Source organism: Meleagris gallopavo, chromosome Z (genome assembly GCF_000146605.3).
Source record: "Meleagris gallopavo isolate NT-WF06-2002-E0010 breed Aviagen turkey brand Nicholas breeding stock chromosome Z, Turkey_5.1, whole genome shotgun sequence".
NCBI lineage: Eukaryota > Metazoa > Chordata > Aves > Galliformes > Phasianidae > Meleagris > Meleagris gallopavo.
The window spans coordinates 31,828,600-31,851,719 of record NC_015041.2 but is presented as its reverse complement, the minus strand read 5'-3'; the positions used below and the strand labels follow the sequence as shown (position 1 = coordinate 31,851,719).

At 36.2% G+C, this 23,120-nt stretch overlaps 2 protein-coding genes across 2 annotated transcripts in view; one reads left to right on the top strand and one right to left on the bottom strand.

The window, feature by feature from the left end:
• The window catches only part of PTAR1 (protein prenyltransferase alpha subunit repeat containing 1), a 38,631-nt gene extending 23,497 nt beyond the window's left edge, over positions 1 to 15,134 (top strand). Inside the window, exons 2-5 of the mRNA XM_019610500.2 lie at positions 1,894 to 2,077; positions 4,962 to 5,175; positions 8,682 to 8,998; positions 10,086 to 15,134. Coding sequence (XP_019466045.2) covers positions 1,894 to 2,077; positions 4,962 to 5,175; positions 8,682 to 8,998; positions 10,086 to 10,434 — 1,064 coding nt within the window. The 3' untranslated portion in view covers positions 10,435 to 15,134. The remainder of the gene's footprint in view (positions 1 to 1,893; positions 2,078 to 4,961; positions 5,176 to 8,681; positions 8,999 to 10,085) is intronic.
• Positions 1 to 23,120, bottom strand: part of SMC5 (structural maintenance of chromosomes 5) — a 322,808-nt gene that overhangs the window by 145,141 nt on the left and 154,547 nt on the right. The gene's annotated exons all lie outside the window — the stretch shown is intronic.

Below are 23,120 nucleotides of genomic sequence, written 5' to 3'. Positions count from 1 at the left end.
CGAAGCAGCGCAGGCAGAGAAGAGAGCATCAGGTGACCTTGCCGGGAGTTATATCTCCTCGCTGACCGCAAAGCCCCCTGGGGAAACGTAGCTGCTCTTCTCCGCTGGACAGGCACCCGGAACTTGAGCATCAGCAGTCAAACCCCCAGTGCATTGCATGATGTTATGATGTGGAATACCGATAATGAAAAATCATGAAACCATGACACCCACAGAGGTTAGGTGTTTGTTTATTTTGATTAGAAGAAGCTGGGAAGCTGCAGAGGGGTAGAAACTAAGCAGGGAGAACTGAGCAAGAGCTAATTGTGTGGTGTAGGAAAGCATGCTAAAAAATAGCAGGCGTGTAAGTGTTGCTTCTTGAACTGAGATAGAAATTTCTGTTATACAGAATGTGCAACAAGATGCTTGCAGTCACTGATCATAATTTATTGTCTGCTTTTAGAAGTTGAAAAATCTTCTTAAGCCAAAAATGATCAAACATGTATGTAAATGATTGTGAAGTAAATTTTCATAGATATTACTGTTCTTGTTGAAATGCTTTCTGACATCTATAATTGATCAAAAGCCAAAAGGCACCAGATAACAAGAAGCTTTGAAAATTCAAACCTTTCCTGTGAGATATCATTGACTTCAGAGGTGTCAGTAAAAACATGAAGCACGTGAAAAGCATTTCAGATTATCTCCTACAGGAGACAGTAGGTAAAGTTTTTTTTCATAGCAGTTTTCTTTCTATACTACCAGCTTCTCTCCCTCCCCACCAAGAAAATGGGAGAAATACCCTTCACAGTATAGTGCACCTTTCACTTAACCTGTTGCCATGCATATCATTTTGATGGTGCCATGCATGTCATTATGATGAAAACTATGTTATTTAGAAACAAAAATAAAAATACCAACATTGCTACTGCTAAGTTTTTAATTCTAGCTACTACAGGTTCTGAGAAAGGCATGTTTCCTGTAATCATATGGTAACTTTGGGATTCTCTCTGTCTTTACTTCAAAGTGTCTCTAAAGTAGATTGGAGTATAGGATGTGGAAGGGAGCATTCTTATAATAACCGATCACAGGATGATGTTTTCAAATACCCCTGGGAGGGGCAGGGAGATTTCTAAATCCAGAAAAACAAAAATGATGTGAAGCAGGGAACTCTGTATAAAGAAGGAAGAAAAAGATAAAATACAAACTTTACTGTGTCTGTGTAGGAGGTCTGGGAAATCTTATGTTGAATGAGCATTAAGTTTTGCTAGTGTGAATTCTTTTTTAGTTTTTAAGCAAGAAGATGTTTTACAGATGAGTAAATTTTGTGATTTCTGCCTTTCTAGTCATTTTGAAAAATATTCTACACACAGAATATTTCTTCCTACCTTCTAAATTTAGGAATCCTTGATACTATGTCTTGAGCCATATTTAAAAACTGTGTGTGAAAAAGTTAAATGTGTGTGGGGAGGCTGTCTGGAGGAGTAAAAGTATTTTCAAATTTGCAGAGTGTTCTGAAAGCTGAATTTCAGAAAGGATGTTTAAATATATATGTAACTCTCTTAGCTGTCCTTGCGTTAATGAAAAGAGAAGGAGTTTGTGTTATTAAGATTTTTCTATAACCTACCAGTAAAAACAATATTATTGTTAGCACGCATAACATGTAGCCCAAACTGTGGCTTTTTTGTTAGTAGAGGAAAGTATGATAGAGAGCCACGCTCAAAATAATAATAATGAGTAAAAAATTGACTTAGCGAGTTTTTTCTTGTTAGAGTTGAGCAACAATGGGTTGAATGTATTAAGATAAAGTTATGAGACTGGGATTTATTTTGCTGAGTGTGGTTGAATAGCAGTGCCTGCATATAGCTGAGTGAAATGGATTAATCGGTCAAATTCTATTATATTAAAAAAAAATAAAAAGCCATTCTGTGTGGGATTCATGGTTTGTTTTCAGATTATGTTCTTTATTCAAAAAAAATTATTTTATCTTTTGTAGGAAAGAATTAATACTTTCTGGCACTTTAAGTCCACTTAAAGATTTACATCTTGGAAAACTGGCGCTAACCAAGTTTCCAAAGAGTCCAGAAACGTGGATTCATAGGTTTGTTTCTCTTGCCTTACGTTGCTTCCCCAGAGTTAAACATTCCTTCTAGTGTTTTATTGTTGTTGTTGTTGTTTGTTTGTTTTTTCCCCTGTGTTCGGGTTAAGGAGAATGCTGGATGTAAGAGGACACCTAGAAATACAGTGAAGTGTTTGAGCCAGTCACTATGAAACTCAGTCCTTTGGCTTTTGAAGATCCCCATCTGTATTTTACACTTAGAATTAAAATTATATGAACCTCTTTGTGGAATCTTTTTTTTCACTAAGCTTTGAACGTGGGATAATTTTTCCTAAGGATTTATCATATCTTTCAGCACTTAAAATTCTCATCCCAAGATTTCTGATTTCATCAACAGCAGATATTAGAGCAATGTGAGTTTCTCTGCTCTGCTCCTCCACACTTATTGCTGTATTGTTTGTTTGTAGACATTTCATAAAGACAAGAATCTGTAGAAGGTAATTTTTATAACCCAAATTGACGTTGACTTCCATTTCTTTGTTTATCTTTTTGGTTTGGTGAATTGATTTTTATCATTTCTAACTAAATGCCATTAAATTACCAGTACTAAATATTAAGATAATAGAGTACTTTTTTTTTTTTTTAATTTAACTCCAAAATTATTTGAACACGCATACCTAACTATCTTAGTCGTGACTGAGTATATGTAAATTAGCCTGTAGCACACCTGAGTGAAGCATAGGTATATTGTTCAATTTGTGATAAAATTTCTTGATATGTGCATGATTTTTCTTAATATGTTTTTATGTTATTATTCATTATTTTACAGACAACCTTCAAAATATTTGAATGGAGTACATTAGAAGGCAGTTCATAATGTTCATGAAATTTCCATTTCACATGTCCAGTACTGAGACATCTATAAAGTTGATATCCCATTACGGGATTCCTGTTCTATCAAAAGCATAAGTAAAGTTTCAGTCTTGCGAATAACACATGAATTTTTGGACAAAGTAGTTATTGGTAAACTCTTCTTTTTGAATGAATGGGCTTAATATTCTTGAAGTTTACACAGAAGACACTATGTGAAATGTTGCTAGGTGTTACCTACCTTACAGAGTATTATTACCTTCGTTTACATATCGATTCAGCAACAACATTAGAATGTAGGAATGAAAAAATGTGTTGAACGTATCTAGCATCTTACATGTGGCAAATGCACTCATTAAAGATGCCAAAATATCTGCCATATGTCTTGCCACTTTCGGGAGAGTTTCAGGTAGTTCTTGTGCATATAAAGTTAGTGTGCCTGTTGATTACACAGTTGTCACTGCATTCATTTTCTTTAACTCTGAGAAGTGGAATAGCGATAGTAATAGGACATGACCCAATAAAGCAGATTCATTTTGTCCAAATTTATTAGGGAATTTATGTAACTTCCAAGAGTTCATTTCCGTGACAGCCAGCAGGTACCAAGCACATATTTTAAAACATTTCTAGGGTTGTGCTTTTTCCTCCCATGAAAAAAGTCAAGAAAACAGCTCAGATTTCATTTTATCTTTTTTTTTAAGCCACAGAGATTAGGAAGTCATTTTTTTTCTGAATTCATTATTTTATAAACAGTCTTTATTTTAAGAAACAGAAATAATAACAGTATTAATATCAAAATGATTTGTCTTTTATTTTTCATTTATTGTTTTCCTTGGAAGGCAATAATGATGAACCATTATCTACCTTTTATTAAGGAGATGACTTTATGTGGTTACTTTTCCTGCCTAAATACATCTGAAATTGCCTATTTCTTTCTGATTGAAGTTAGAAATATTACATGATAATATTTGGCTTACACTTATTAGTATTGTCTTCCAACAGTTTAAATCTTGTTTAAAATATCTGGAAGAAAAAGCAAAATGGTAATAATTCTTTATATTCTTCTGCTATTTTATGAATTGCAAAGTAGAAGTCTCAATTTTAAATTTTTTTTTGAACTTGCACTTTCATGAGGTAGCTATAATTGTTCTTATAACTGATGCGTGAGTTGGTACAAAGCAGAAAACTTCAGTGTCTCACACTGAAGGATGTCCAGCTTTCGAGGCTGTTCCACATAGTCCCATTGCCATTCTCTGTACACATGCTGCTTCATGGATACCTGCCATTATTGACAGTTTACAGTAGAGCCTGCAGATGTATGTTTGGGGAGTACCTTCCATAATGCAGCTCTTATCTAAAAATACTAAGTCAGTCCAAAGTAGAATTGAAAAGCCACATAGAAAGCTGTTCTTCTCAGTGACTTCAAATCAATTATGTATAATTCAGTAGTAAAGTACTTTTTTTTCAGTTTTGCTCATAGCTTGTAAGGCCTTCAATGCTGTGCATTTTCTTTCTGGTGATGATGTACAGAAACTAATTTTGCTTGCAGTATTCACTACTGAGAAAAGTGAAAATGTATATAAAGTACAGTTCATATCTTTCTTGAGTCATTTTTTTCTGCCTATTTTTTTAAACAATATTTTAGTATTGTACAAACCTTTAAAAGAAGAGCTCATGAGAAATCACATGCAGACTTTGCATTGTTTTCATTTTTTTCTTTTTTTTCCCTTTTAGAATTCTGTAAGTAGCCATGACTACTAATAGTGCACAAATAAAGAAATACAGCAGAAGTTAAATTATTTTGACATGATCATAAAGTCATAGTTTACAGTATGGGAACAATCCACATGCTTATGTTTCCTGTTTTTTTTTTTCCTTAGTCAGTATCTAGTTAAAGCATAATTCAGATAATGGAAATCTAAGAAAAGCTTGATTTTTTTTTTTTTAATATAAATATTATATATATTTATAAATATATTTATATATAAATAACAATGTTTTTCTCTAAAACTTGGTTTCTCATTACTAATGCTCTACATTGTTTAACCCTAACCAGACGATGGGTGCTGCAGCAGCTAATTCAGGAAAACTCCTTGCCTGCTGTTGTGAATAAAGGAAACCTGGGAGTAGCACCTGCGGAGAGAATTCACCGACTAGTGCAGGAGGAAATGGACGTCTGCTCTGAAGCTGCTGGGAGATACCCAAGCAATTACAATGCCTGGTCCCATCGCATCTGGGTTTTACAGAATGTGGGAAAGCTGACTACCAAGGTAAATTACAATAATGAATAAAGTCTTTCATTTTCCTTGCTTTAAAAAAAAAAGAAAAATAAAGTATTAAAAAAACCCAGAGTGATCTGCCAAGCAGGTGCTCTGACATGGACGGATTACTGTTGATCTGTTGTATTAGGTGAGTGCAGGCAGCTAAAGTGTGCTTTCTAAAAATGGCAAAATATTGCAGTGTATATTGGTTTGTGTTTTTCCTAAGTGTAGGCAGGTTTTGTTCTGCAGGAAAGAAAAAGAGCTTTCTTGTCCATGTACAATAAAATTCTGTTCATGTATTGGTACTCAGTGGTGGAGAACAGATATAAAACTATGTGAACTAAAACAAAAAAGGAAGAAAAAATATAAGTCATAACACTAATTTTGAATTTCCTAATAAAAGGAAAGGATAACACATGACAGGTATTGTATTATTTTGATACTGTAATGTGATGTCTTGTTTTCTTATCTTATTTTGCTTTTCTATCATGTCAGGATACTGAAGTATTAAGTAAAGACAGCAGAATTACAGAGAAAGCATAGTAGTGCTGATAACGAGTTTCTTCAGCAACACCTTTGATCAGACCATTGCTGCCGATGCAATTCTAGCTCCAGCAGTCTTGTATAGTATATGTTACTATGTGAATATTACCTATATAATGTTCAATATATGTAAAACCTAGATGAAATAGAGTATTTCATATAACTTAGTAGTATCTAAAGCAAGACCTGTGAAAAATTGAACTAATTTACTGTGAGATGATCTAAAATTATATGAATAGTTTAATAGTATGGTTTCTAAGCTGATAGGTGAATTCATTCATTCATAAGTTGATAAAATGACACGTCACTAGCATTTTTATCAGCAGTGACAGTGTTTTATGGTAAATCTTCAGCAGTGGTAAGGGAGAAATTTAGAAGAGGCTCAGTCTGTAGAACTTTTATTGATTAATATAAGATTCTAGTTGACAGTAGTTTGAAGTTTGTGATTAACACCGTGATTGCTTTTTGCATTTACTGTTCCTTAGTAATTAAAGTAAATATATAGTTGCAATTTGATAGGAATAACTCCTCTCATAGTTGGAATTTATCTGGTGGTTTAATTCATTGGTATTTGTCAGAGCTTGTTGTGTTAAGTCACAAAAAATCTGTGAAAAAATGTCTGAAATTTGTTAGATCATTCCCAACTCTGCATGCCTTTGTACCTGCCCCCAGATTTCCTGTTGGTCTTCTTTTTAGCCTGCTTAACAAGGGAGTGATAGTTCCTCTCATTTTGTTCAACTGGCTTCCATACTGATTGTAGAATTCTAAAATATCCATATTGACTTTAGATTTTTTTTTTCGTGATATCACTGATGCGTCTCTTCAAATGGCTTTACATAAGTTGTTTTAGATGCTGGAAAATCAGGAAAATGTGGAACATAAACGTTATAATGAAATTCGGGATAAAATTTGTGAATAAGTAACTTTAAAGTCAGAGTTAGAAAGTGAACTTTTTCAAGAAAATTGTGGTTTTCTAAACCAGGTTTTCTGGATCAGATAAGGAAGGATGCCGTGAATCGTTCTGTTTACTTTGTTTTATGCAGGGAGTAAAAATATCCAATTATAATGCTCCCCTGTAACTTCGTAGCTTACAAGCTTGTCACTTAAATGAATCAGACTATCCAGAGATCTAAGTTGGATATAACGTGTGTAGTACCAGTTCCTGCTGATTAAATGATGGTCTGATTTTTCTGATATCGCTCTTAGGTCTTATGTTGTTTTTAATCAGATCTTAAAATTTTAATGTTTAGGAACTTAAAATAGTAAATTAAGTTCACCTGAGAATAGAGAAATTGCAGACTAGGAATAAGGTGTTTTAGCACCCTTAAGAGTTCTACGTGTGGAATCATAGACCATTCCAAGTTGGAACGGACTTACAGGAATCAAGTCCAGCTTCACACAGGACCACCCAAAAATCAAACACTAGGACCAAGAGTGTTGGCCAAAAGCTCCTTGAACTCCAGCAGCTTGGTGCTGTGACTACTGCCCTGAGCAGCCCATTCCAGTGCCTCACCACCCTAAGGTGAAGAACCTTTTCCTGACCCCCAGCCCCATGCTCCCCTGACACAGCTCCATGCTGTTCTCTCTTGTCATATAACTGTCTCAGAGAGCAGAGCTCAGTGCTGCCTCTCCGCTCTGTGTGAGGAACTGTAGGCCACCATGAGGCCTCCTATCAGCCTGTCCTGCTCTGGGCTGAGCACATCTAGGGACCTCAGTCTGTACATATACCCAGGATAGCTCTGTCCCAGATAAAGAATCCAGCACTTATTCTTCTTAAATTTCATGCAGTTGGTGATTACCTAGCCCTCCAGTTTTTCAGGATCCTCAGGCCTTTCTACCCTGGAGAAGGTCAGTGTAGAATCATAGTCAACACAGAATCATAGAACAGCTCCCCTGTATCTCCTGTACACTTACTTAGCATGCATTCAAGTCCTGTGGCGTGATCATTTATGAAAACATTAAAGAAAGTGGAACCCTAGGGAACTACTAGTGTCTGGCTGCATCCAGCTCAACAAGCAAATTGTATGCAGGTTTGGGTTTGGCTGGGAATTTATCCATTACAGTAGTCACAGTCCTTCACCTTGGGATTCCTGGTATCCTAAGGCCTATCATTGGTGTTGAAGACAGAGACTGCAATGGTATGAAACCTCTGCGTTTTCTACATTCCTATTTATTAAGTGACCAACTTCATGGAATAATAGACATCATCAAGCAACAGGAAATTACTTAGTAGTGCATTCCATTTTAATGATTTATAAGATCACAGAATCACTGAATCGCCAAGGTTGGAAACGACCTTCAAGATCATCCAGTCCAACCATCCACCTATCACCAATAGTACCCACTAAACCATATCCCTCAGCACAAAATCCAAACATTCCTTGAACAGCTTCAGGGTTAATGACTCCACCACCTCTCTGGGCAGCCCATTCCAGTGCCTGACCACTCTTTCAGAAAAGTAGTATTTAAGGTGCTGCTGATCTGTCTTTCTGAGCTGTATCTCACATAGCAGGTACTATTTGTTTTTGTTACAGTATCTTTTAGAATAGGTGGACAGTGAAAGGTGTGTGTAGCTAGCTTTGTACATAAGGCTGTTCCTCTTGTGCTGCAGGAGGAAAAAGGAAGACTTAGCTGTGAACGTTGCTTTGCATCACTCAGTCCTTTTTAGTGCTGAAGGTAGCTCAAAGCAACTTTAAAGATGTTAAAGCAAGAATATGCTAGTAAGGTTATATACAGTCTTTAAGAGTAGATGAAAAAGATACAGCTTACTTTCTGAGAGTTTAAATTCCACAGAATGAGCAATGCAATGAAAGTGTATAACTGTTAGTTCTATTACTAGAAACTAAAGCAAAAGAAGGTTTGTCCATTATTGAAACTTCCCATTTCTGACTAGAAATGAAGGTTTAAAAATGTTTACAGTTAATATAAAATTTTTTACTCTGGTTGATAGCTGTTGCTGCTTTTCTTTTCAGGTTCTCCTTGATGAACTTTCTTCCACTAAATACTGGGTTTCGATGCACGTCTCAGACCACAGTGGATTTCATTACCGCCAGTTCTTACTCAAGTCCTTGATAGGCAGAACTGTGAATGATAATAATACACTGGTACAAAATCAAATGGGAAATGAGCAAAATTCTAGTCTTCAAACGGAGGAGGAATGTGAAGGAGCAGAAGCTGTTTGTGTGGAGGAGCAGAGTGTGGATATCTCCCACTACTTAGAGGAGGAGTTGGATTTCTGCACTGATCTGATCGACACTTACCCAGGGCATGAAACCTTGTGGTGTCATAGGTAAGAGGAATTTGGCAAAAGAGCATCCTTCTGGTTATTGGATTATTTCCTGGAATTTCCAAATTAGCTATTTTTCTGATTTAAAAACATACCACTCAATTAACAATTTCTAAGCTACTATGTTTTGAGCCTTTGAAAAACATTCAAGAGAATAATCAGAGCTTTTGAATGGAAAATTTGATTTGGTTAAGTATCTTGTCAGCATCAGCTCCACTTGTCCACTTAAGATGTTTAAAAGATGTAGTAAGAAACATGAAGAAGAATCAGCTGTAGAAAAATTCTGCTTTGCCAGCTGTATGTATGTACCTGATGAGGTAACAGTGAGTTTGCCAAAGTGACACAGACTTATTTTTTCTTTTGCTATCAAAACATGTGAATATAGATAGATAGATAATTTTGACTGTGATCCGCTCAGTGTTGGCTCGCAGGCTTGGCTCACTGGGAAAGCACAGTGGCAAAGGAGCAGGGCGGATGTGTGCTGTTACAGTAGTCAGAACCAGAGAAATGTGTGCTGCATGAGATACAGCACCTTTTCCAATAACTAAATCTGTCCTTTCTTAAAATCCAAGACTAGTTGATTTCAGGATTGTATTCCTACCTAATTTTGTAATTGCAGAAGATATCTGTGGGGATTGCGGGGGTGCAGATTTTATAAGCCTGCAAGCATATACATGCAAAAGTTGCTTTCCATTATTAAATTCCTGCTGGCTTCTTCAGAAAGTTTTGTATAGGCTGAACAGAGTGGCTTGTTTTGTAGTGTGGGAACTGTGACAGCAGATTTTGTGCATTGATACTTGTTAGCGAGTGAAAGAAGTGAAGTTTACGTTTTATTTAACAATATATAAGGAATAATTTGCTGGATGGTAATGCAAATTTTATTACTGAGATTAACGCATTAGTATAATCAATATAATGGTTAATTTCCAGTTCTACGCAAGGTTATCACATTTGCTCTATCTGCCCTCAGTGGACTGTTTTGCTGTGTATTGAGTAATACGGTGTGATGGCAAATTCTGCTCTTCAGCAGCCACGGCAGATTATTATCAGCATGTATTTTGTTGTTTTTTTTCTTCCCTTTCCTCTGAAGGAGGTGTGTGTTCTACCTTCAACACCACTTAATCAACAAACTTCCTCTTCTGAGTGTGGCGGCCTCATCTGTGGACAGCAGTGATGAAACTTTGTATAATTCACATCCCAATCCCACGACAAGCCACATGGCACAAGTTATGGATGTTGATGGTTTGAATGAATCCAGCAGCAAACAAGGTTATACCCAAGAAACTAAACGCCTAAAGCGTGCTCCTATGCAGGACTCTTTTGGCCCAGAAATGGAATACAGGTTTATAGATAAAGTTTTATCAACTTGTAGAGACGTGGACCAAGCCAGGTTTGCTACTGCTTACAGGAAATGGTTAGTTACTTTTTTAGGTCAGTGAAGGAAGAATTTAAAGCCCTGAGAGTTCTTTTAGTGCAATATTCTTTTTTTCAGACACAACTGCATGTCTTGGTTGCAAGTGTTTGCTAACTATGTTTCTCACTCTTTTATTGGTCAGTCCTAAAACTTAAAGAGTACAAGTTTATCACATTGTTTATTAAAGAACAGGCATATCTTTTGTTAAGCAAATGCCATTTGTTGTTCTTTCATTTTTTTAAGAAGTCACTGGTTTTCCACCTATGTCAGCTTTCTACCATGCTGTTGTCTTTATTTTTAACTTCTGCATTAAGGTGGACTCGGAGATACGATTTAGCAGAGGGTTGTTAGAGTTAGGGCACTATGGTTAGGCTGCAGTTGGATTTGATGATCCTTGATGATTCTATGATTCTATGATTCCATGACTCTGAATGGTGTGGCTTTAAAGGAAAATAAGGGGAAAGAAAAAAGTTGTCTGCTTTTGAAACAGTGTCTGGAAAAAGAATAAGAGGATCTGTCAGTGCCAGCTTAGCCTGGTTCCAGGTAGTTTCTGTTTACTGTACTAGATCTTGCTCATACCTTAAAGGATTCAGACTATATTCAGTGACTACTATTACTTTTGTATTAGCTACCTTCGGTAGAATGCCAGGCTGCAGAGTTTCTTCCTTAAAGAAGTAACAGCATTGGAGTCATGCCTTTTATTACTGCGACTTTTTTGTTTCCTTATAAGTTGTTAAATGAGTTTGATAAGAAAGTCTCTGAAACTGAAATTCTGAAGAGGAAAATGAAGTATTTTCTGCCACAAACATGCAAAGACAGTCAGAGCTATATTTGGAAATATTTTTCATAGAGCAGACTTCTTTAACTTCTAAATGTGTATTTATTTATTTATTTTACCTCAACAATTCAGAATTAATGACACTTGATATACTTTTCTGAATGTATTATGTACACTACAGAATCTCAGCCTGCTGTGTCACATATTGATAACATATGCTTAACCAAGACTGTTCAGGCCCTATAGATGGTCAGTGAAAAAATTCTGCTGTCTGGTTGTTGAAACTATACAGTTCAAAAAAGGACAGCAGGACAGGACTATTTCTTTGCTTTTGTTCCTCTGCAGGGCTTCTATGACTCCTTTCTTCACTGCACTTCTCCAACCATAGGACCTCTCTTTATGTAACTATAAATTTTAAGGGGATTTAATACACATTTCTATTCAGTGAAATTAAACGTGAATGGTTTGTTTTGTCATTTCCTTAGGAGTTGTCTTTATAAGGGACTTTTAAGGGAGAAAGTGTTATACAACTCTAGAGGTTTGTACAATGGCAGCATTACCCCTGTTCCAAACAGAATATTAACCAAGGGGATGAGATTTTCAAGCTAGAATCTTTGCCAAAATTGCTACTTATTTCTCCTGCGCAAAGTGCCTCCTTACCACAATGAGTTTCAAGCTGCTGTTTTTGTTGGGCAGAGAGAAGGAACAAGAAAGTGGAATTAAAAGACATGTAGCTTGCTTGAAAACTTATCACTTGAAAAGAAGAAAAGCACTTGAGACGTGGAATTCCAACACTGCTAAATAATTTGGTGGATAAAGATTACTCTTGCATTTCAAAATGAAAATCGACCATCTCTAGTCTTAGAGAAGTTCATAATTCATTTCAGCCGTGGAGTAGCAAACAGACATTTCTCAGTATATGCTCTTGTATTTATAATACCTAGATAAGACTGATTTAGGCTAAAGGATCTTCCTGCGAAAGCGTTGTCTCCATGAGCAATTGCATCTGCCTCTGAAGCTAGGTGTATATCATATGGCTTCTTGGGTTGCATCTTGGTTGCTGGTTCTGATTGCAGAAGAATGTAACTGATGTGTGAAACAGGTGTGGGAATGGTTTAAGAGGATTATTATGTCATAAGGTGTTTTCTGTGTGAACACTGAAAAATGAGTAGATTCAGGAGCAAACTGGAGTCTGAACTGAAGAACTTAACTGGAGGAAAATTTACACCCATCCCAGAGGGCACAAAGTGTTTCATGCATTAAAGGTATGTTGAGGCATGTGCAGTAACCTCAATCAGCTTGATTACAGACACCCCATTAATAATTAGTATGAGCTTGGAAAGCGTGACATTGGGTGGCAGTCTGTTAAGGACCATATTCGTGGTCATTGAATAGTTAGAGAGTAACTTGTATTTTCTTTACCTTCGAAAAATTACCTCTTGGTAAGAATAGTAGAAGCAGGCAACAGAAGACTGGGATGTGGGATACAAAATATTTCTTGAACTGTGGAAGAAATGCACTGTTCCCACATTAGTCTTGCACTGGACTAATTGATATTTTTAAAGGAGCTTGCAAGATTTATGCTTTCTTAGAGCTATGTCATGGAAATATTGTGCTATTGAATTGACAACCTTTCTGACATAAACGCTTAAAATCAAACAGGTGCCTTCAAATGCATGTGTTCAGTCCCAGTTTTTGTCAGCACAGCAGGTTCAAAGATTTGCAAAAGTTGCATTGTGCATCCATACTTGGAAAATGTTCTGAGAATGGTGATTATGGATGTTGCTGATATTTTCATTACTTGCATAAAAAACATCAGTGGCTGTAGTATGAGTCCAGAGTTAGAAAACCTAAACCTGATGGAAATGCTTCCAATTTTAATTGATTGAATTGCTGCTTTTAGAAGTGTTTTCAGACCAGACTTTCCTGCACAAAGAATTGAGCAATAGAAATGATTTTAATTGAAACAAGTCATATTTTCCATTTTGAAAGACATGCAAACAGTAAGCTGACATTCCATTTTTATTTTAAGTTATATTGAAGAAAAAAACAGATAACTAAATTATTTCATGCTGACAGTATCCTGAAGTCTCTTACACAAGATGATTGAAAAGGTACTTTCAGCAGATTGTATTAAACTCAGAATTGTAGAATGTTCTAAACTGATCTTTGGAACATACTGATTCAGTATTAGTTCAAAGTCTGTCTTGGACATGACTTGAAAGAAAGAAGAATGGTTCAGGACATTGGTAGTTAACATATATAGTTGTTGCTGAGTACAGGTTAAGTAAATGTTGAATTCGCTAACAGAAGTTAGGTTATTTTCATGTAGTCAACAAACATTCTCATGGAGAAAATGTCCAACAGAAGCTGCAGAATATAAAGTGTTGATTCTCTGTAAGTTCCTTCAATTAGAAAATCAATTGTGTACAGCCTTTAAGCATCTTCTTACAAAGTTCAGCATCTTTACTCATTTTTTTCCCCACTGTAATATGAGCTTTACATTGATGCAAATTCTTTTTGTTCACTGGATTAAATCTTGTAGAAATTTATTTCTGCTAGAAAAAAAAAGGTTTTGAGGAACAAATGTAATTTGAAACTACAGAAATTAGAATGGATGTAATAATGGGTTGAATTCTATGCTGCTACTACATTAGCTATTATTTCACTGGCTTTTATTATCTTGTGCAGGGCAGTCACTGGAACAACACATGCAGCATTAGATATAACTTCAGGAAAGCTATATAAAGTCAATGGTAGAACACATCACTATAGCTGCTCAGATTAGTATTTGTTAATCTCCTCCTACCTGATTATTAGTGTTTTGTTGACTTATTACACATTCTTTATACAGTCAAATCCTTGTGACATTTAAATATGGGGAAAAGTAAATTGCTAATTTATACTGTTTAATTAGCTTGTTTTAAGATAAATAAGCAAAGTAACATAGTAAGGAAGCTTAGAATCTGTTTTACAATCAGAATTTCAGCACTTCCAGTTTCTGCTATTCCTACTTTATTAGAATATGTAGCTAGAATCTGTGGGCAGGAGTGAATTTTTTACTAAGTAAGTAGATAATTAATTTTTAAACAGTATTGTATAATACAGATGAGCAGAAATGAAGGGTATTAGAGAGCTTGTCTGCCTAGGCAGACTCCGCAAGCATACTTCTTCAGAATGACAAATGTTACAATGCATGAAATGTGACTACTACAGAGTAATGTAAGCAGTGAGTCTTCAGAGACATGATGATTGAGTTTTTGTACAAGATTCTTAGGGTTTTTTTGCTCTGTCTTCCCTTCTGTGAGGGAATAATGTTCTTTGGGTGGTTTTTTGTATCCAGTGGGAAGCAAGTCTTTGCACTGTAGAGTGGGGATGAAAAAAAAACCAATTGTTGGGCAGTTTTGGAAAACAAGCAGAGAAGTGGAATGTAGATGTGATTTTTTTTTTGTATGTTTGTCTTGTTCTGGGGATAAAAGTTCTTCACAGTTAGAACTTTTTTTTTTTTTTAATAATGTTATATCAAGGAAAGACGATAAATCATTATTCTTAAATGCACTTAACATTCAAGTTAGCTTCAAAGGAAGGTCAGTGTCCCTGACTAAGACCATTTTTCTTCTTTTTTCCCATGTGTTCAGAGTGTGCTTCCTTCCAAATTTTTTGCCTGTTCTTCCAACCAGCAAAAGAAGAATGTAGCAAAGGAGTAATGAGGTGGCCTCATTTCATGTTTAGATAACTCTGACTACCTCCCAAAAGGTTCTCGTGTTATTGTCCGTATGGGGAGTTTGTCATGCTCACCTTTTTTTGAAGCCTCATGCTAGGCCTCGATCCTCTTTTGGAGGTGGAAAGCAGGAGCTTTACCTACAGAGCCATCTAGTTTCCTAGAAGAGTTTAAAGCAGGACAGAGGGTTGTTTAAAGAAAATTTTAAAAAGACCAAAAAAAAAAAGCTTCAAGCTGTTGTTAAAGTTGGGAAAACTACCATAAACCTTTGTTGATCTTTTCCTCTGAAAAAGCAGTGTGTTTCTACAAAATGGGGGAAATGTGTGCTTCCAAGAAATTCCCTGTAGACAGTTTATGTTTTTGAAGTATAAACCTAACCCTTTTAGTGGCTTTTATTTAGTGTGTAATGTTACTTCTCAGGGCATAGTCAATCATATGAATTAGGGTACAATCATGAATTAGGGTACAATTTTACAGTTTATAATTATTGATTTAAAAATAAAACATAATTGCTAAATATGTAATAACTGACTTTTAACATTTTTTGTCTAGCGTAGTGTTTTATATCTACCCACACGCTAATACTGTACCTTGGCATCTCATCTGCATTATTTTTTTATTCTATATCTTAAATTACTGTTGCAGTCTTGCAGGCAGTTCCTGGCATTTGCTGGGTTTTGTCTCTGTGCCTCCTAGTACGATTCAGTAAGCTACTCAATATCTCACAAGGACATAGTTGAAATAACGGGGATGCTTTTTACTCCTATCTGTGCTGGCACACGATGTGGCTCTGATTTTTATTTATTTATTTATTAACTTTTGTTAGGAGTCCATACTAGAATTAACAAAGCTGTTAGTTACTGACAGCATGTGCTTTTGCAGGATGTAACTGTTCTGAAGAGTGTAACTCCTACCTGAAGTTTAATAAGCATCTTTATCTGCGTCATCTCAAACCTGCTTCTAATCCTACTATAGGTAGAGGTAAGGATGAGCCAACAGCAAACAAGAGGGTGCCTATATTCACTGCACATTTTATGATTAGAACATAAAGATGGTGAAACAAAGAGATTTTCGTGGATAAGATATCCCTACATGTTGCTTTTGAAATTGGTACATCACTAATTCAGTAAGATTCCCTGAATGGCTGTGGAGAATTAATATATTTTTTAATTAAAAGCAAAAAACGAGGCATTGATTATGCTATTACAAATAGAAGAGTCACATAAATTAAACAAGGTACCAAAACTTGGTTTTATGAGACAAAATATGTTTATAATCTAACATGCTCATTTCCTCTTGTTCTAGTTTTTCTTTTTTGAAATGTCTGTGTTTAAAACTGGGTAGTCATCTTGTAAAATGTGATTGGGAATGTCTTCATTTAACAAAAAATAATGGATGTCTTAAATGGTTTTAAGTAGCATTAAGATTAATGATAGTGATAGCACTATAGTATTTAAGTACACTATTAAACACTAATTTTGTAGCACTCTTATATACATCAAAATACTATTCTATATAGGGCAAAAATGTTTATTTTATGAAGATATGTGAAAAAAAATATTTAATTCTCATAGCTTTCATATTAGGAAAAAACAGTTTTTAAACAATATTTTGCAAAATTTTTTTCTATGAAATATTCTCAGATACACAGTTTGTGACCACTGTAAAATTTATGGAGCTCTCCAATGTTGGTAAATTAGATAAATACAAAGTTTTGTAACAGAAAGGGTAAGAGAACAGTAAAACACTGGAAAATAATGTGATAAATGACCAGTGTTCTACAGGAGAGTGACTTTAAAGCATTAAGTTCATTTTTTGTCCTGGTCCTATTTTGTCATAGGTCTTTTTTTTTTCTTTTTTTTTTTTTTTTGTCATCGGTAAAGATTAATTATCTATATTTATTTTCCCATGGTGAGCATGTGTATGTACAGGTGGGTATGTGGAGGAACTGTGTTCATGTTACGTCTGTGCGGGAATGGAAAATGTTCCACATACAGCTATTTTTATGTCACACTCGTGATCTGTGAACATATCTCTTTCGTGGAGTACCTCTCTTAAATCTGTGAATCTAGAAATATGATTGCCAATGTCAGTTTACTGAAAGGAACTTCCCTTCTGTGGCACTTTGCCTTCCTTCCACAATTGCTGGGCAAATATTGCATATATGGACCAACTGATTTGTGGTGGTGTTTTTTCCAACTGCTTGTAGATAATTTTGGAGACATTGAAAGAACTGGTTGTGTCCTGCAAGTTGGGAGGACTGAGAAGTGTTCAATTGGTGTCCTACTTGCCAGATAACTTTCATGAGTCTTCCAGGACAAAATAGAGATGGGCTCAATTTTGTTGAAGTAGCTTCAGCCTCAGAGAAGACCAGGAAGACCTGTAGGACACAGGCCAGCAATCAATATTTGAATCTAAACATCACGTTGTTATTTTGGTATGCTATTTTTAGTATTTTCTCGTTATTCTTTTCATTAAAATAAATTACTTTTTTTGTTGTTGTTGAAGATATCATTTTGAAAGCTTTTAGGTTTTAATTTACTTAACTTGGGGGGCTAATTAGATAGGCTTAGTATGAGCAAGTAATAAACTTTGGACTCCTTTCACAGAAACAGTTTACAGGAACTGAGTTTTAGTTTGTTACTGGTTTGAGTGCTTGATTTTAGAATAAATTGAAATAGTTCAAAGGATCTTCAGAGACCACGTAGTCCAACTGCCTGACCACGTTAGGAGGAACCAGAAGTTAGAACATGTTGAGAGCACTGTCCAAATGTTTCTTGAATGCTAGGAAGCCTGTTCCAGCATTTGACTGTGCTCACAGTAAAGAAATATTTCCTGATGTCCAGTTTGAACCTCCCCTGGCACAGCCTTTTGCTGTTCCCATGCATCCTTTCATCAGTTAACAGAGAGAAGTGATTGATTTAAGTTCTGTTGAAAAGAGGGATAAAATTCCTACCAACTTTCCTGAGAAAGGATCAGACCTTGCTGAAGGAAGGACATCAGTAACTGTATGGTAGCTCTGAAGTATTTACTGTGATGGATTGTAAGTGACTTCTGTGTCTTAGGCATATGATCGTATTTACAATTTCATGACAAAAAAAGCTGATAGACTAATATATATTCATTAACACTGTGGTTGGAGAGAAGCTGTTAAAGTTCTGAAGTATTACAGGTTTAAATAAGCAGCTGGAGACAAACATGGTGGGTACTATGCAGGTATGAAGAGCTAAGAAAACTTTGTTTTTTGTTTTGTTTGGAAAAGCAAAGAGTTTGGGAAGTATTACATATGAAGACTTGTGTGTGGGTCAGTGGCTGAGTTTCATGCAAGATACTTGGAGAGGAATGGTAGGCTTTAAGGTGCCGTGTTAACTGGTGCAACATTGAAGGAAGAAAGTCTTAATAAATACTGAATGGCTTAAGTTCTACTTTTCTCAAAGTGTGCTGTATACATTCATGGTGCAACAATAAACTGCACATTTGTCACTCTGTCATCTCACAAATGTTTATAACTAGGTAACACTTAATTTACTTTTTAAAATGCATCTACTTAATGTTGATTTGAAGTATTCTAGAATTATTTGTTGTTACTGTTTCCTCCACTCTAATCCTTCTGTAGTGGAACCTAGCCAGATAGTGATTTCCACAATTCTAAACTTAGTTTGGCTGTAAAGGGAAGTTCAAACTTTGCCATATAAAATGTTCAGTTCTCTGATGTCTAGTTAAAAACATAGGAGAGCATCCTAACAGTGCTTTCCATTTGTGCACACTGGGTTTTACCTTGTTTATCTCGAATATTTTGTATTGCATGTTGATTATATTTTTACATATTCTAGTAGTACAAAATACATTAAAAAAAAAAAAAAGAATACCCTTAGCATCCTAACCATTCTATGCAGATGTCTTCCAGAATTTACAGGTACAATTTTAGTGGTGATGGTTGGTAATTTTTTTTCTCACTTATTTATCAGCAGACTTGTTTTTATATGTATTGGTAATAAGTATACTAAGCACAGCTGTAAGTTATTGTATTTCTGTAGAAAATGGAAAATAGTGTAAAATTGTTTTTGTTAAATGTTGGCAGTTTTTAAATAAACTTTTTGTCTCCTAAAAACTGTTTTCTGTGGCAGTGTATTTGCCCTGGAGTAGAATTTCAGTGTTAATGATACCCTTCCTTATTGTTCCTAATCTCTTTTTATTGATAAGCTTATTTTAGCAAGAACTGTGCCATCTTATATGAATTTAGATGATATCAGTGGATATGTTAAGGCATTAGAAGAGGAGGAGGTGATCCAAGATAGCCAGCATGGCTTCAGCAAGAGCAGATCGTGCCTGCACAATCTGATATGGCCTTCTGTAAAGAAGTGACAGCATCAATGGACAAAGGAAGAGTGCTGATGTAATCGATCTGCACTTGGCCTTTGATATGGTCGTGCACCACATACATATCTCTAAAGTGGGAGAGATATGAAGAGTAGGCTATTCACTGGATAAGAAATTGGTTGGACAGTCATGACTGGAGGGCTGTGTTCAATGGCTCTGTGTCCTGGTGGAGGTCAGTGATGAGTGGTATCCCTCAGAGGTCCATCTTGATACCAGTGTTCTCTAACACTTTTATTGGTGGCTGGGTGTGTCCAACCTATGGCCCATAGGCCACATGCAGCCCTGAACAGCTAATAGTGTGCCCCCACAAGATTGTAGACATTTAAAATTATCAAGTGGTTTTTTTTTGTTTGTTTGTTTTTTTTTTAAAGCAGTATTTTTCATGAATTGATTGCACATAGCTTGAGTGCAGATTGTGTAGGTGACCACTGAATGCTGTGGAAGGGAGGGCACAGTGCAGTACCTCTCATGCCCACCACATACAACGTTGAATTGATATCTACATGTATTACATGTGCTTGTGCTAGTGCTTGGCAAGTAAAAGGCAGTGATTGCCAATAGCAATTTTTCAACTTACCTTTAACTTATGTGTGTGCCTGTGAAGACATACATTTTTTCTTATTAAACGGACATGTAAGATTTGGTCTTGTGTTATTTTGTAAAATAATGAGTTAACACATTCACTGCAGAAGAAATATACAGAATACTTGTGTGGTGCTGACAAATTGTGATTTTCAACATCTCAAAAAGCTCACAAAAAGTTTAAGTAACTTGTGATATAGCTTTTGGTGGATTTGACTGCTTATTTAAATGAGTAGATTGTGTGTCTTCAAGGTGCAAATCAACAGATCATTGCTATATTTGAAAACGTTACAGTATTTGAAATGAAACCTAAATTGTAGCAAGCTCAAATGATGACAAATAATTGTAGGCATTGTGATAAATTGGCTAAGCACAGTCCTGTGAACAGTGAAAAATATGCAGCGTTGCTTTCTGTTGTGATAAAAGAATTTTAGAATAGGCTTCAAGATTTCTGAAAATATCTTCTTTTGGTGTATCTGCAACTCCATTTTCAGTTGACATAAATAAATAACCTGCAAATTTTCAAATGAAATGTATAGAGTTGCAATCAGATATTCAACTCAAGGAAAAATCTGATCACATCTACCAGACTTCTAAAAGCTGTATCTTAGTAGAGAAAATTATCCTTTGCTTCACAATCACACCTTATTCTTGTCATTGCTTTTTGGCAGTACATACATTTGTGAACAACTGTTTTCAAGGATGAAGCGCATGAGTAGTAAAATAAGATAAAAAATCACTGATGTGCACTTTAAGAACTCGCTAAGAATTGCAGCCACCCCCATCAAACCAGATCGATGCATTTGTTGCACAAAAGCAAGGTCAGGTGCCCCACCAGTTTTATGCTTTTGTTGCCCTCATTTTTTGTTTTAATAAGTAGTTTTTTAATTATCTATTTCACCTATTTTATATGAGGCCAAGGACAGGTCCTTGCTTAGTATACTCTAGGCACACTGAAAGATCTAGTCAGACCATCCCAGTCATATGTACCGTGTTTCTTAGTACCACAAATACACATCTCTTGAACACCTTCAGGGATATGACTCCATGACCTGCTTGGGCAGCCTGTGCCAAATGTCTCACCATTCTTTTGGAGAAGAAATTTTTCCTAATATCCATTTACCTGATGAGTGCTTAGATTATCCCTAATCTGAACTGGATGAAAAGTTACGTGAGGTATACTAATTAGTTTTGTAAAATTTCAAATTATTTTAAATATATATGCATTAAGGCATGGTGAGTTTTTAGATCCACAGTTGTGATCTTTAGATGCCATTTACTTTATGTTTAGTTTTGAACTTTCATTTATGAAAAATTGTTCTTAATATCAAAACTGACTTCCATGTTAAAATATACGTAACAGACTTCAGTTAACACTGCAGTAAATTTATTTCTATTCCTCATGGTTCGGGGCAATTAATAATTCTGTAAAGAATTTCTACTCCAGACCGTTAATCTGAGATTCATGCTATTAAAATGTATTATTATAACCAGAATGCTGCTCAGTTATAACAATACTGATCAATAAATTGGATAAATATAGGTTAGATGGACAAACTACGTGCTGGATAAAGAATTGGCTGATGGCTGTTCTCAGAGAGTTGTGGTCAACAGCTCAGTGTCCAAGTGGAGACTGGTGATGAATGGCATTCCTCAGGGATCATTGTTGGGACCAGTGCTGCTTACTATCTCTGTAGGCAACATGGACAGTGGGACTGAGTGCACAATTAGCAAGTTTGAAGATGACTCCAAGCTGAGTGGTGCAGCTGACACTCTAAAGGGAAGGGTTGCCATACAGGGACCTGGACAGGATTGAGAGGTGGACCCCTCATGAAATTCAACAAGGCCAAGTGCAAGGTGCTGCACCTGGGTCGGGGCAATCCCAAGCACAGATACAGGTTGGGTGGAGAATGGCTTTGAAGCAGCCCTGAGGAGAAGGATTTGGAAGTGGTGAACTACGAAAGACTCAGCATGGTCAGGCAATGGGTGCTTGCAAGCCCATAAGGCCAATCGTATCCTGGGTTGCATCAAAAGAAGCCTGACTAGCAGGTTGAGGGAGGTGATTACAAACCATCTGCTCTGCTCTTGTGAGGCCCCACCTGGAGTACTGTGTCCAGCTCTGGGGCCCTCAACACAAGAAGGACATGGAGCTTTTAGAGCAGGTCCAGAGAGGGGACATGATGATCAGAGGGATGGAGCACCTCCCCTGTGAGGACAGAGAACTGGGGTTCTTCAGCCTGGAGAAAAGAAGGCTCTGGGAGGACCTTATAGCAGCCTTCCAGTACTTAAAGTACCCCAGGAAAGCTGGGGAGGGACTTTTATAAGGGCAGGTAGCAAGAGGACAGGGAAATGGTTTTGAACTGGAAGGGAGTAGATTTAGACTAGATATTAGGAAGAAATGATTTACTGTGAGGGTGGTTAGACACTGGAACAGGTTGCCCAGAGAGGTTGTGGGTGCTCCTTCCCTGGAAGCATTCAAGGCCAGGCTGGACGAGGCTTTGAGTAACCTGGTCTAGTGGGAGGTGTCCCTTCCTATAGCAGGGGGTTTAGAACTAAGTGATCTTAAAGGTCCCTTCCAAGCCAAACCATTCTATGATTCTTTTTTCCTTTTTTTTTCTTCACTTTTTCTCCCTATTTCTTCTCTATCTTTTTGCTTATTGGTTCCCTGTTTATTTATCCCCTTTTGTTTCAAAAAGATACTTGACCAGATATCCTTAAAAGAGCAGAAGTTCTCTCTTTTTATTAATCCTTGCACAAACAAGTTTGTGTGTTTTCAGGGAAGATGAAAATCTTGCTGTGGTGTAGTTTATTGCATCCTAGATCGGCTTTATTCTTCATAGTCTGCAAGCTTTTCAGTTTGAGTAGAAACATTAATGCTTTGAAAATCCATCAAAAGATTGCTTGGCTTTTACAGTCCTGGCAGTCTAGCAGTGATTCATTCGAATGAATGCCAAAATTAAAAATGCTTCCAGCTGCTCCATGATTGTACCATCTTAAACAGATACTGTAACTACTGCTCTAATTGACAAACAGTGAAGACAATGGGTGTTAATAGGTCAGAAGTGTTCTATCAGGGGCTAGAATGGGGCAAGAAACTGAAAATATGAAATATAAATAATTTAGTACCCTTTCTATCTTAATGGACTGGATTTTCTCAGTCAGCAGTTGGTCTTCAGTTATAATAGCCCAAATCTTATGTAACTTTTTTTTCTTTAAAGAGAAATTAAAAAAAACAATTATTCGATAAGAT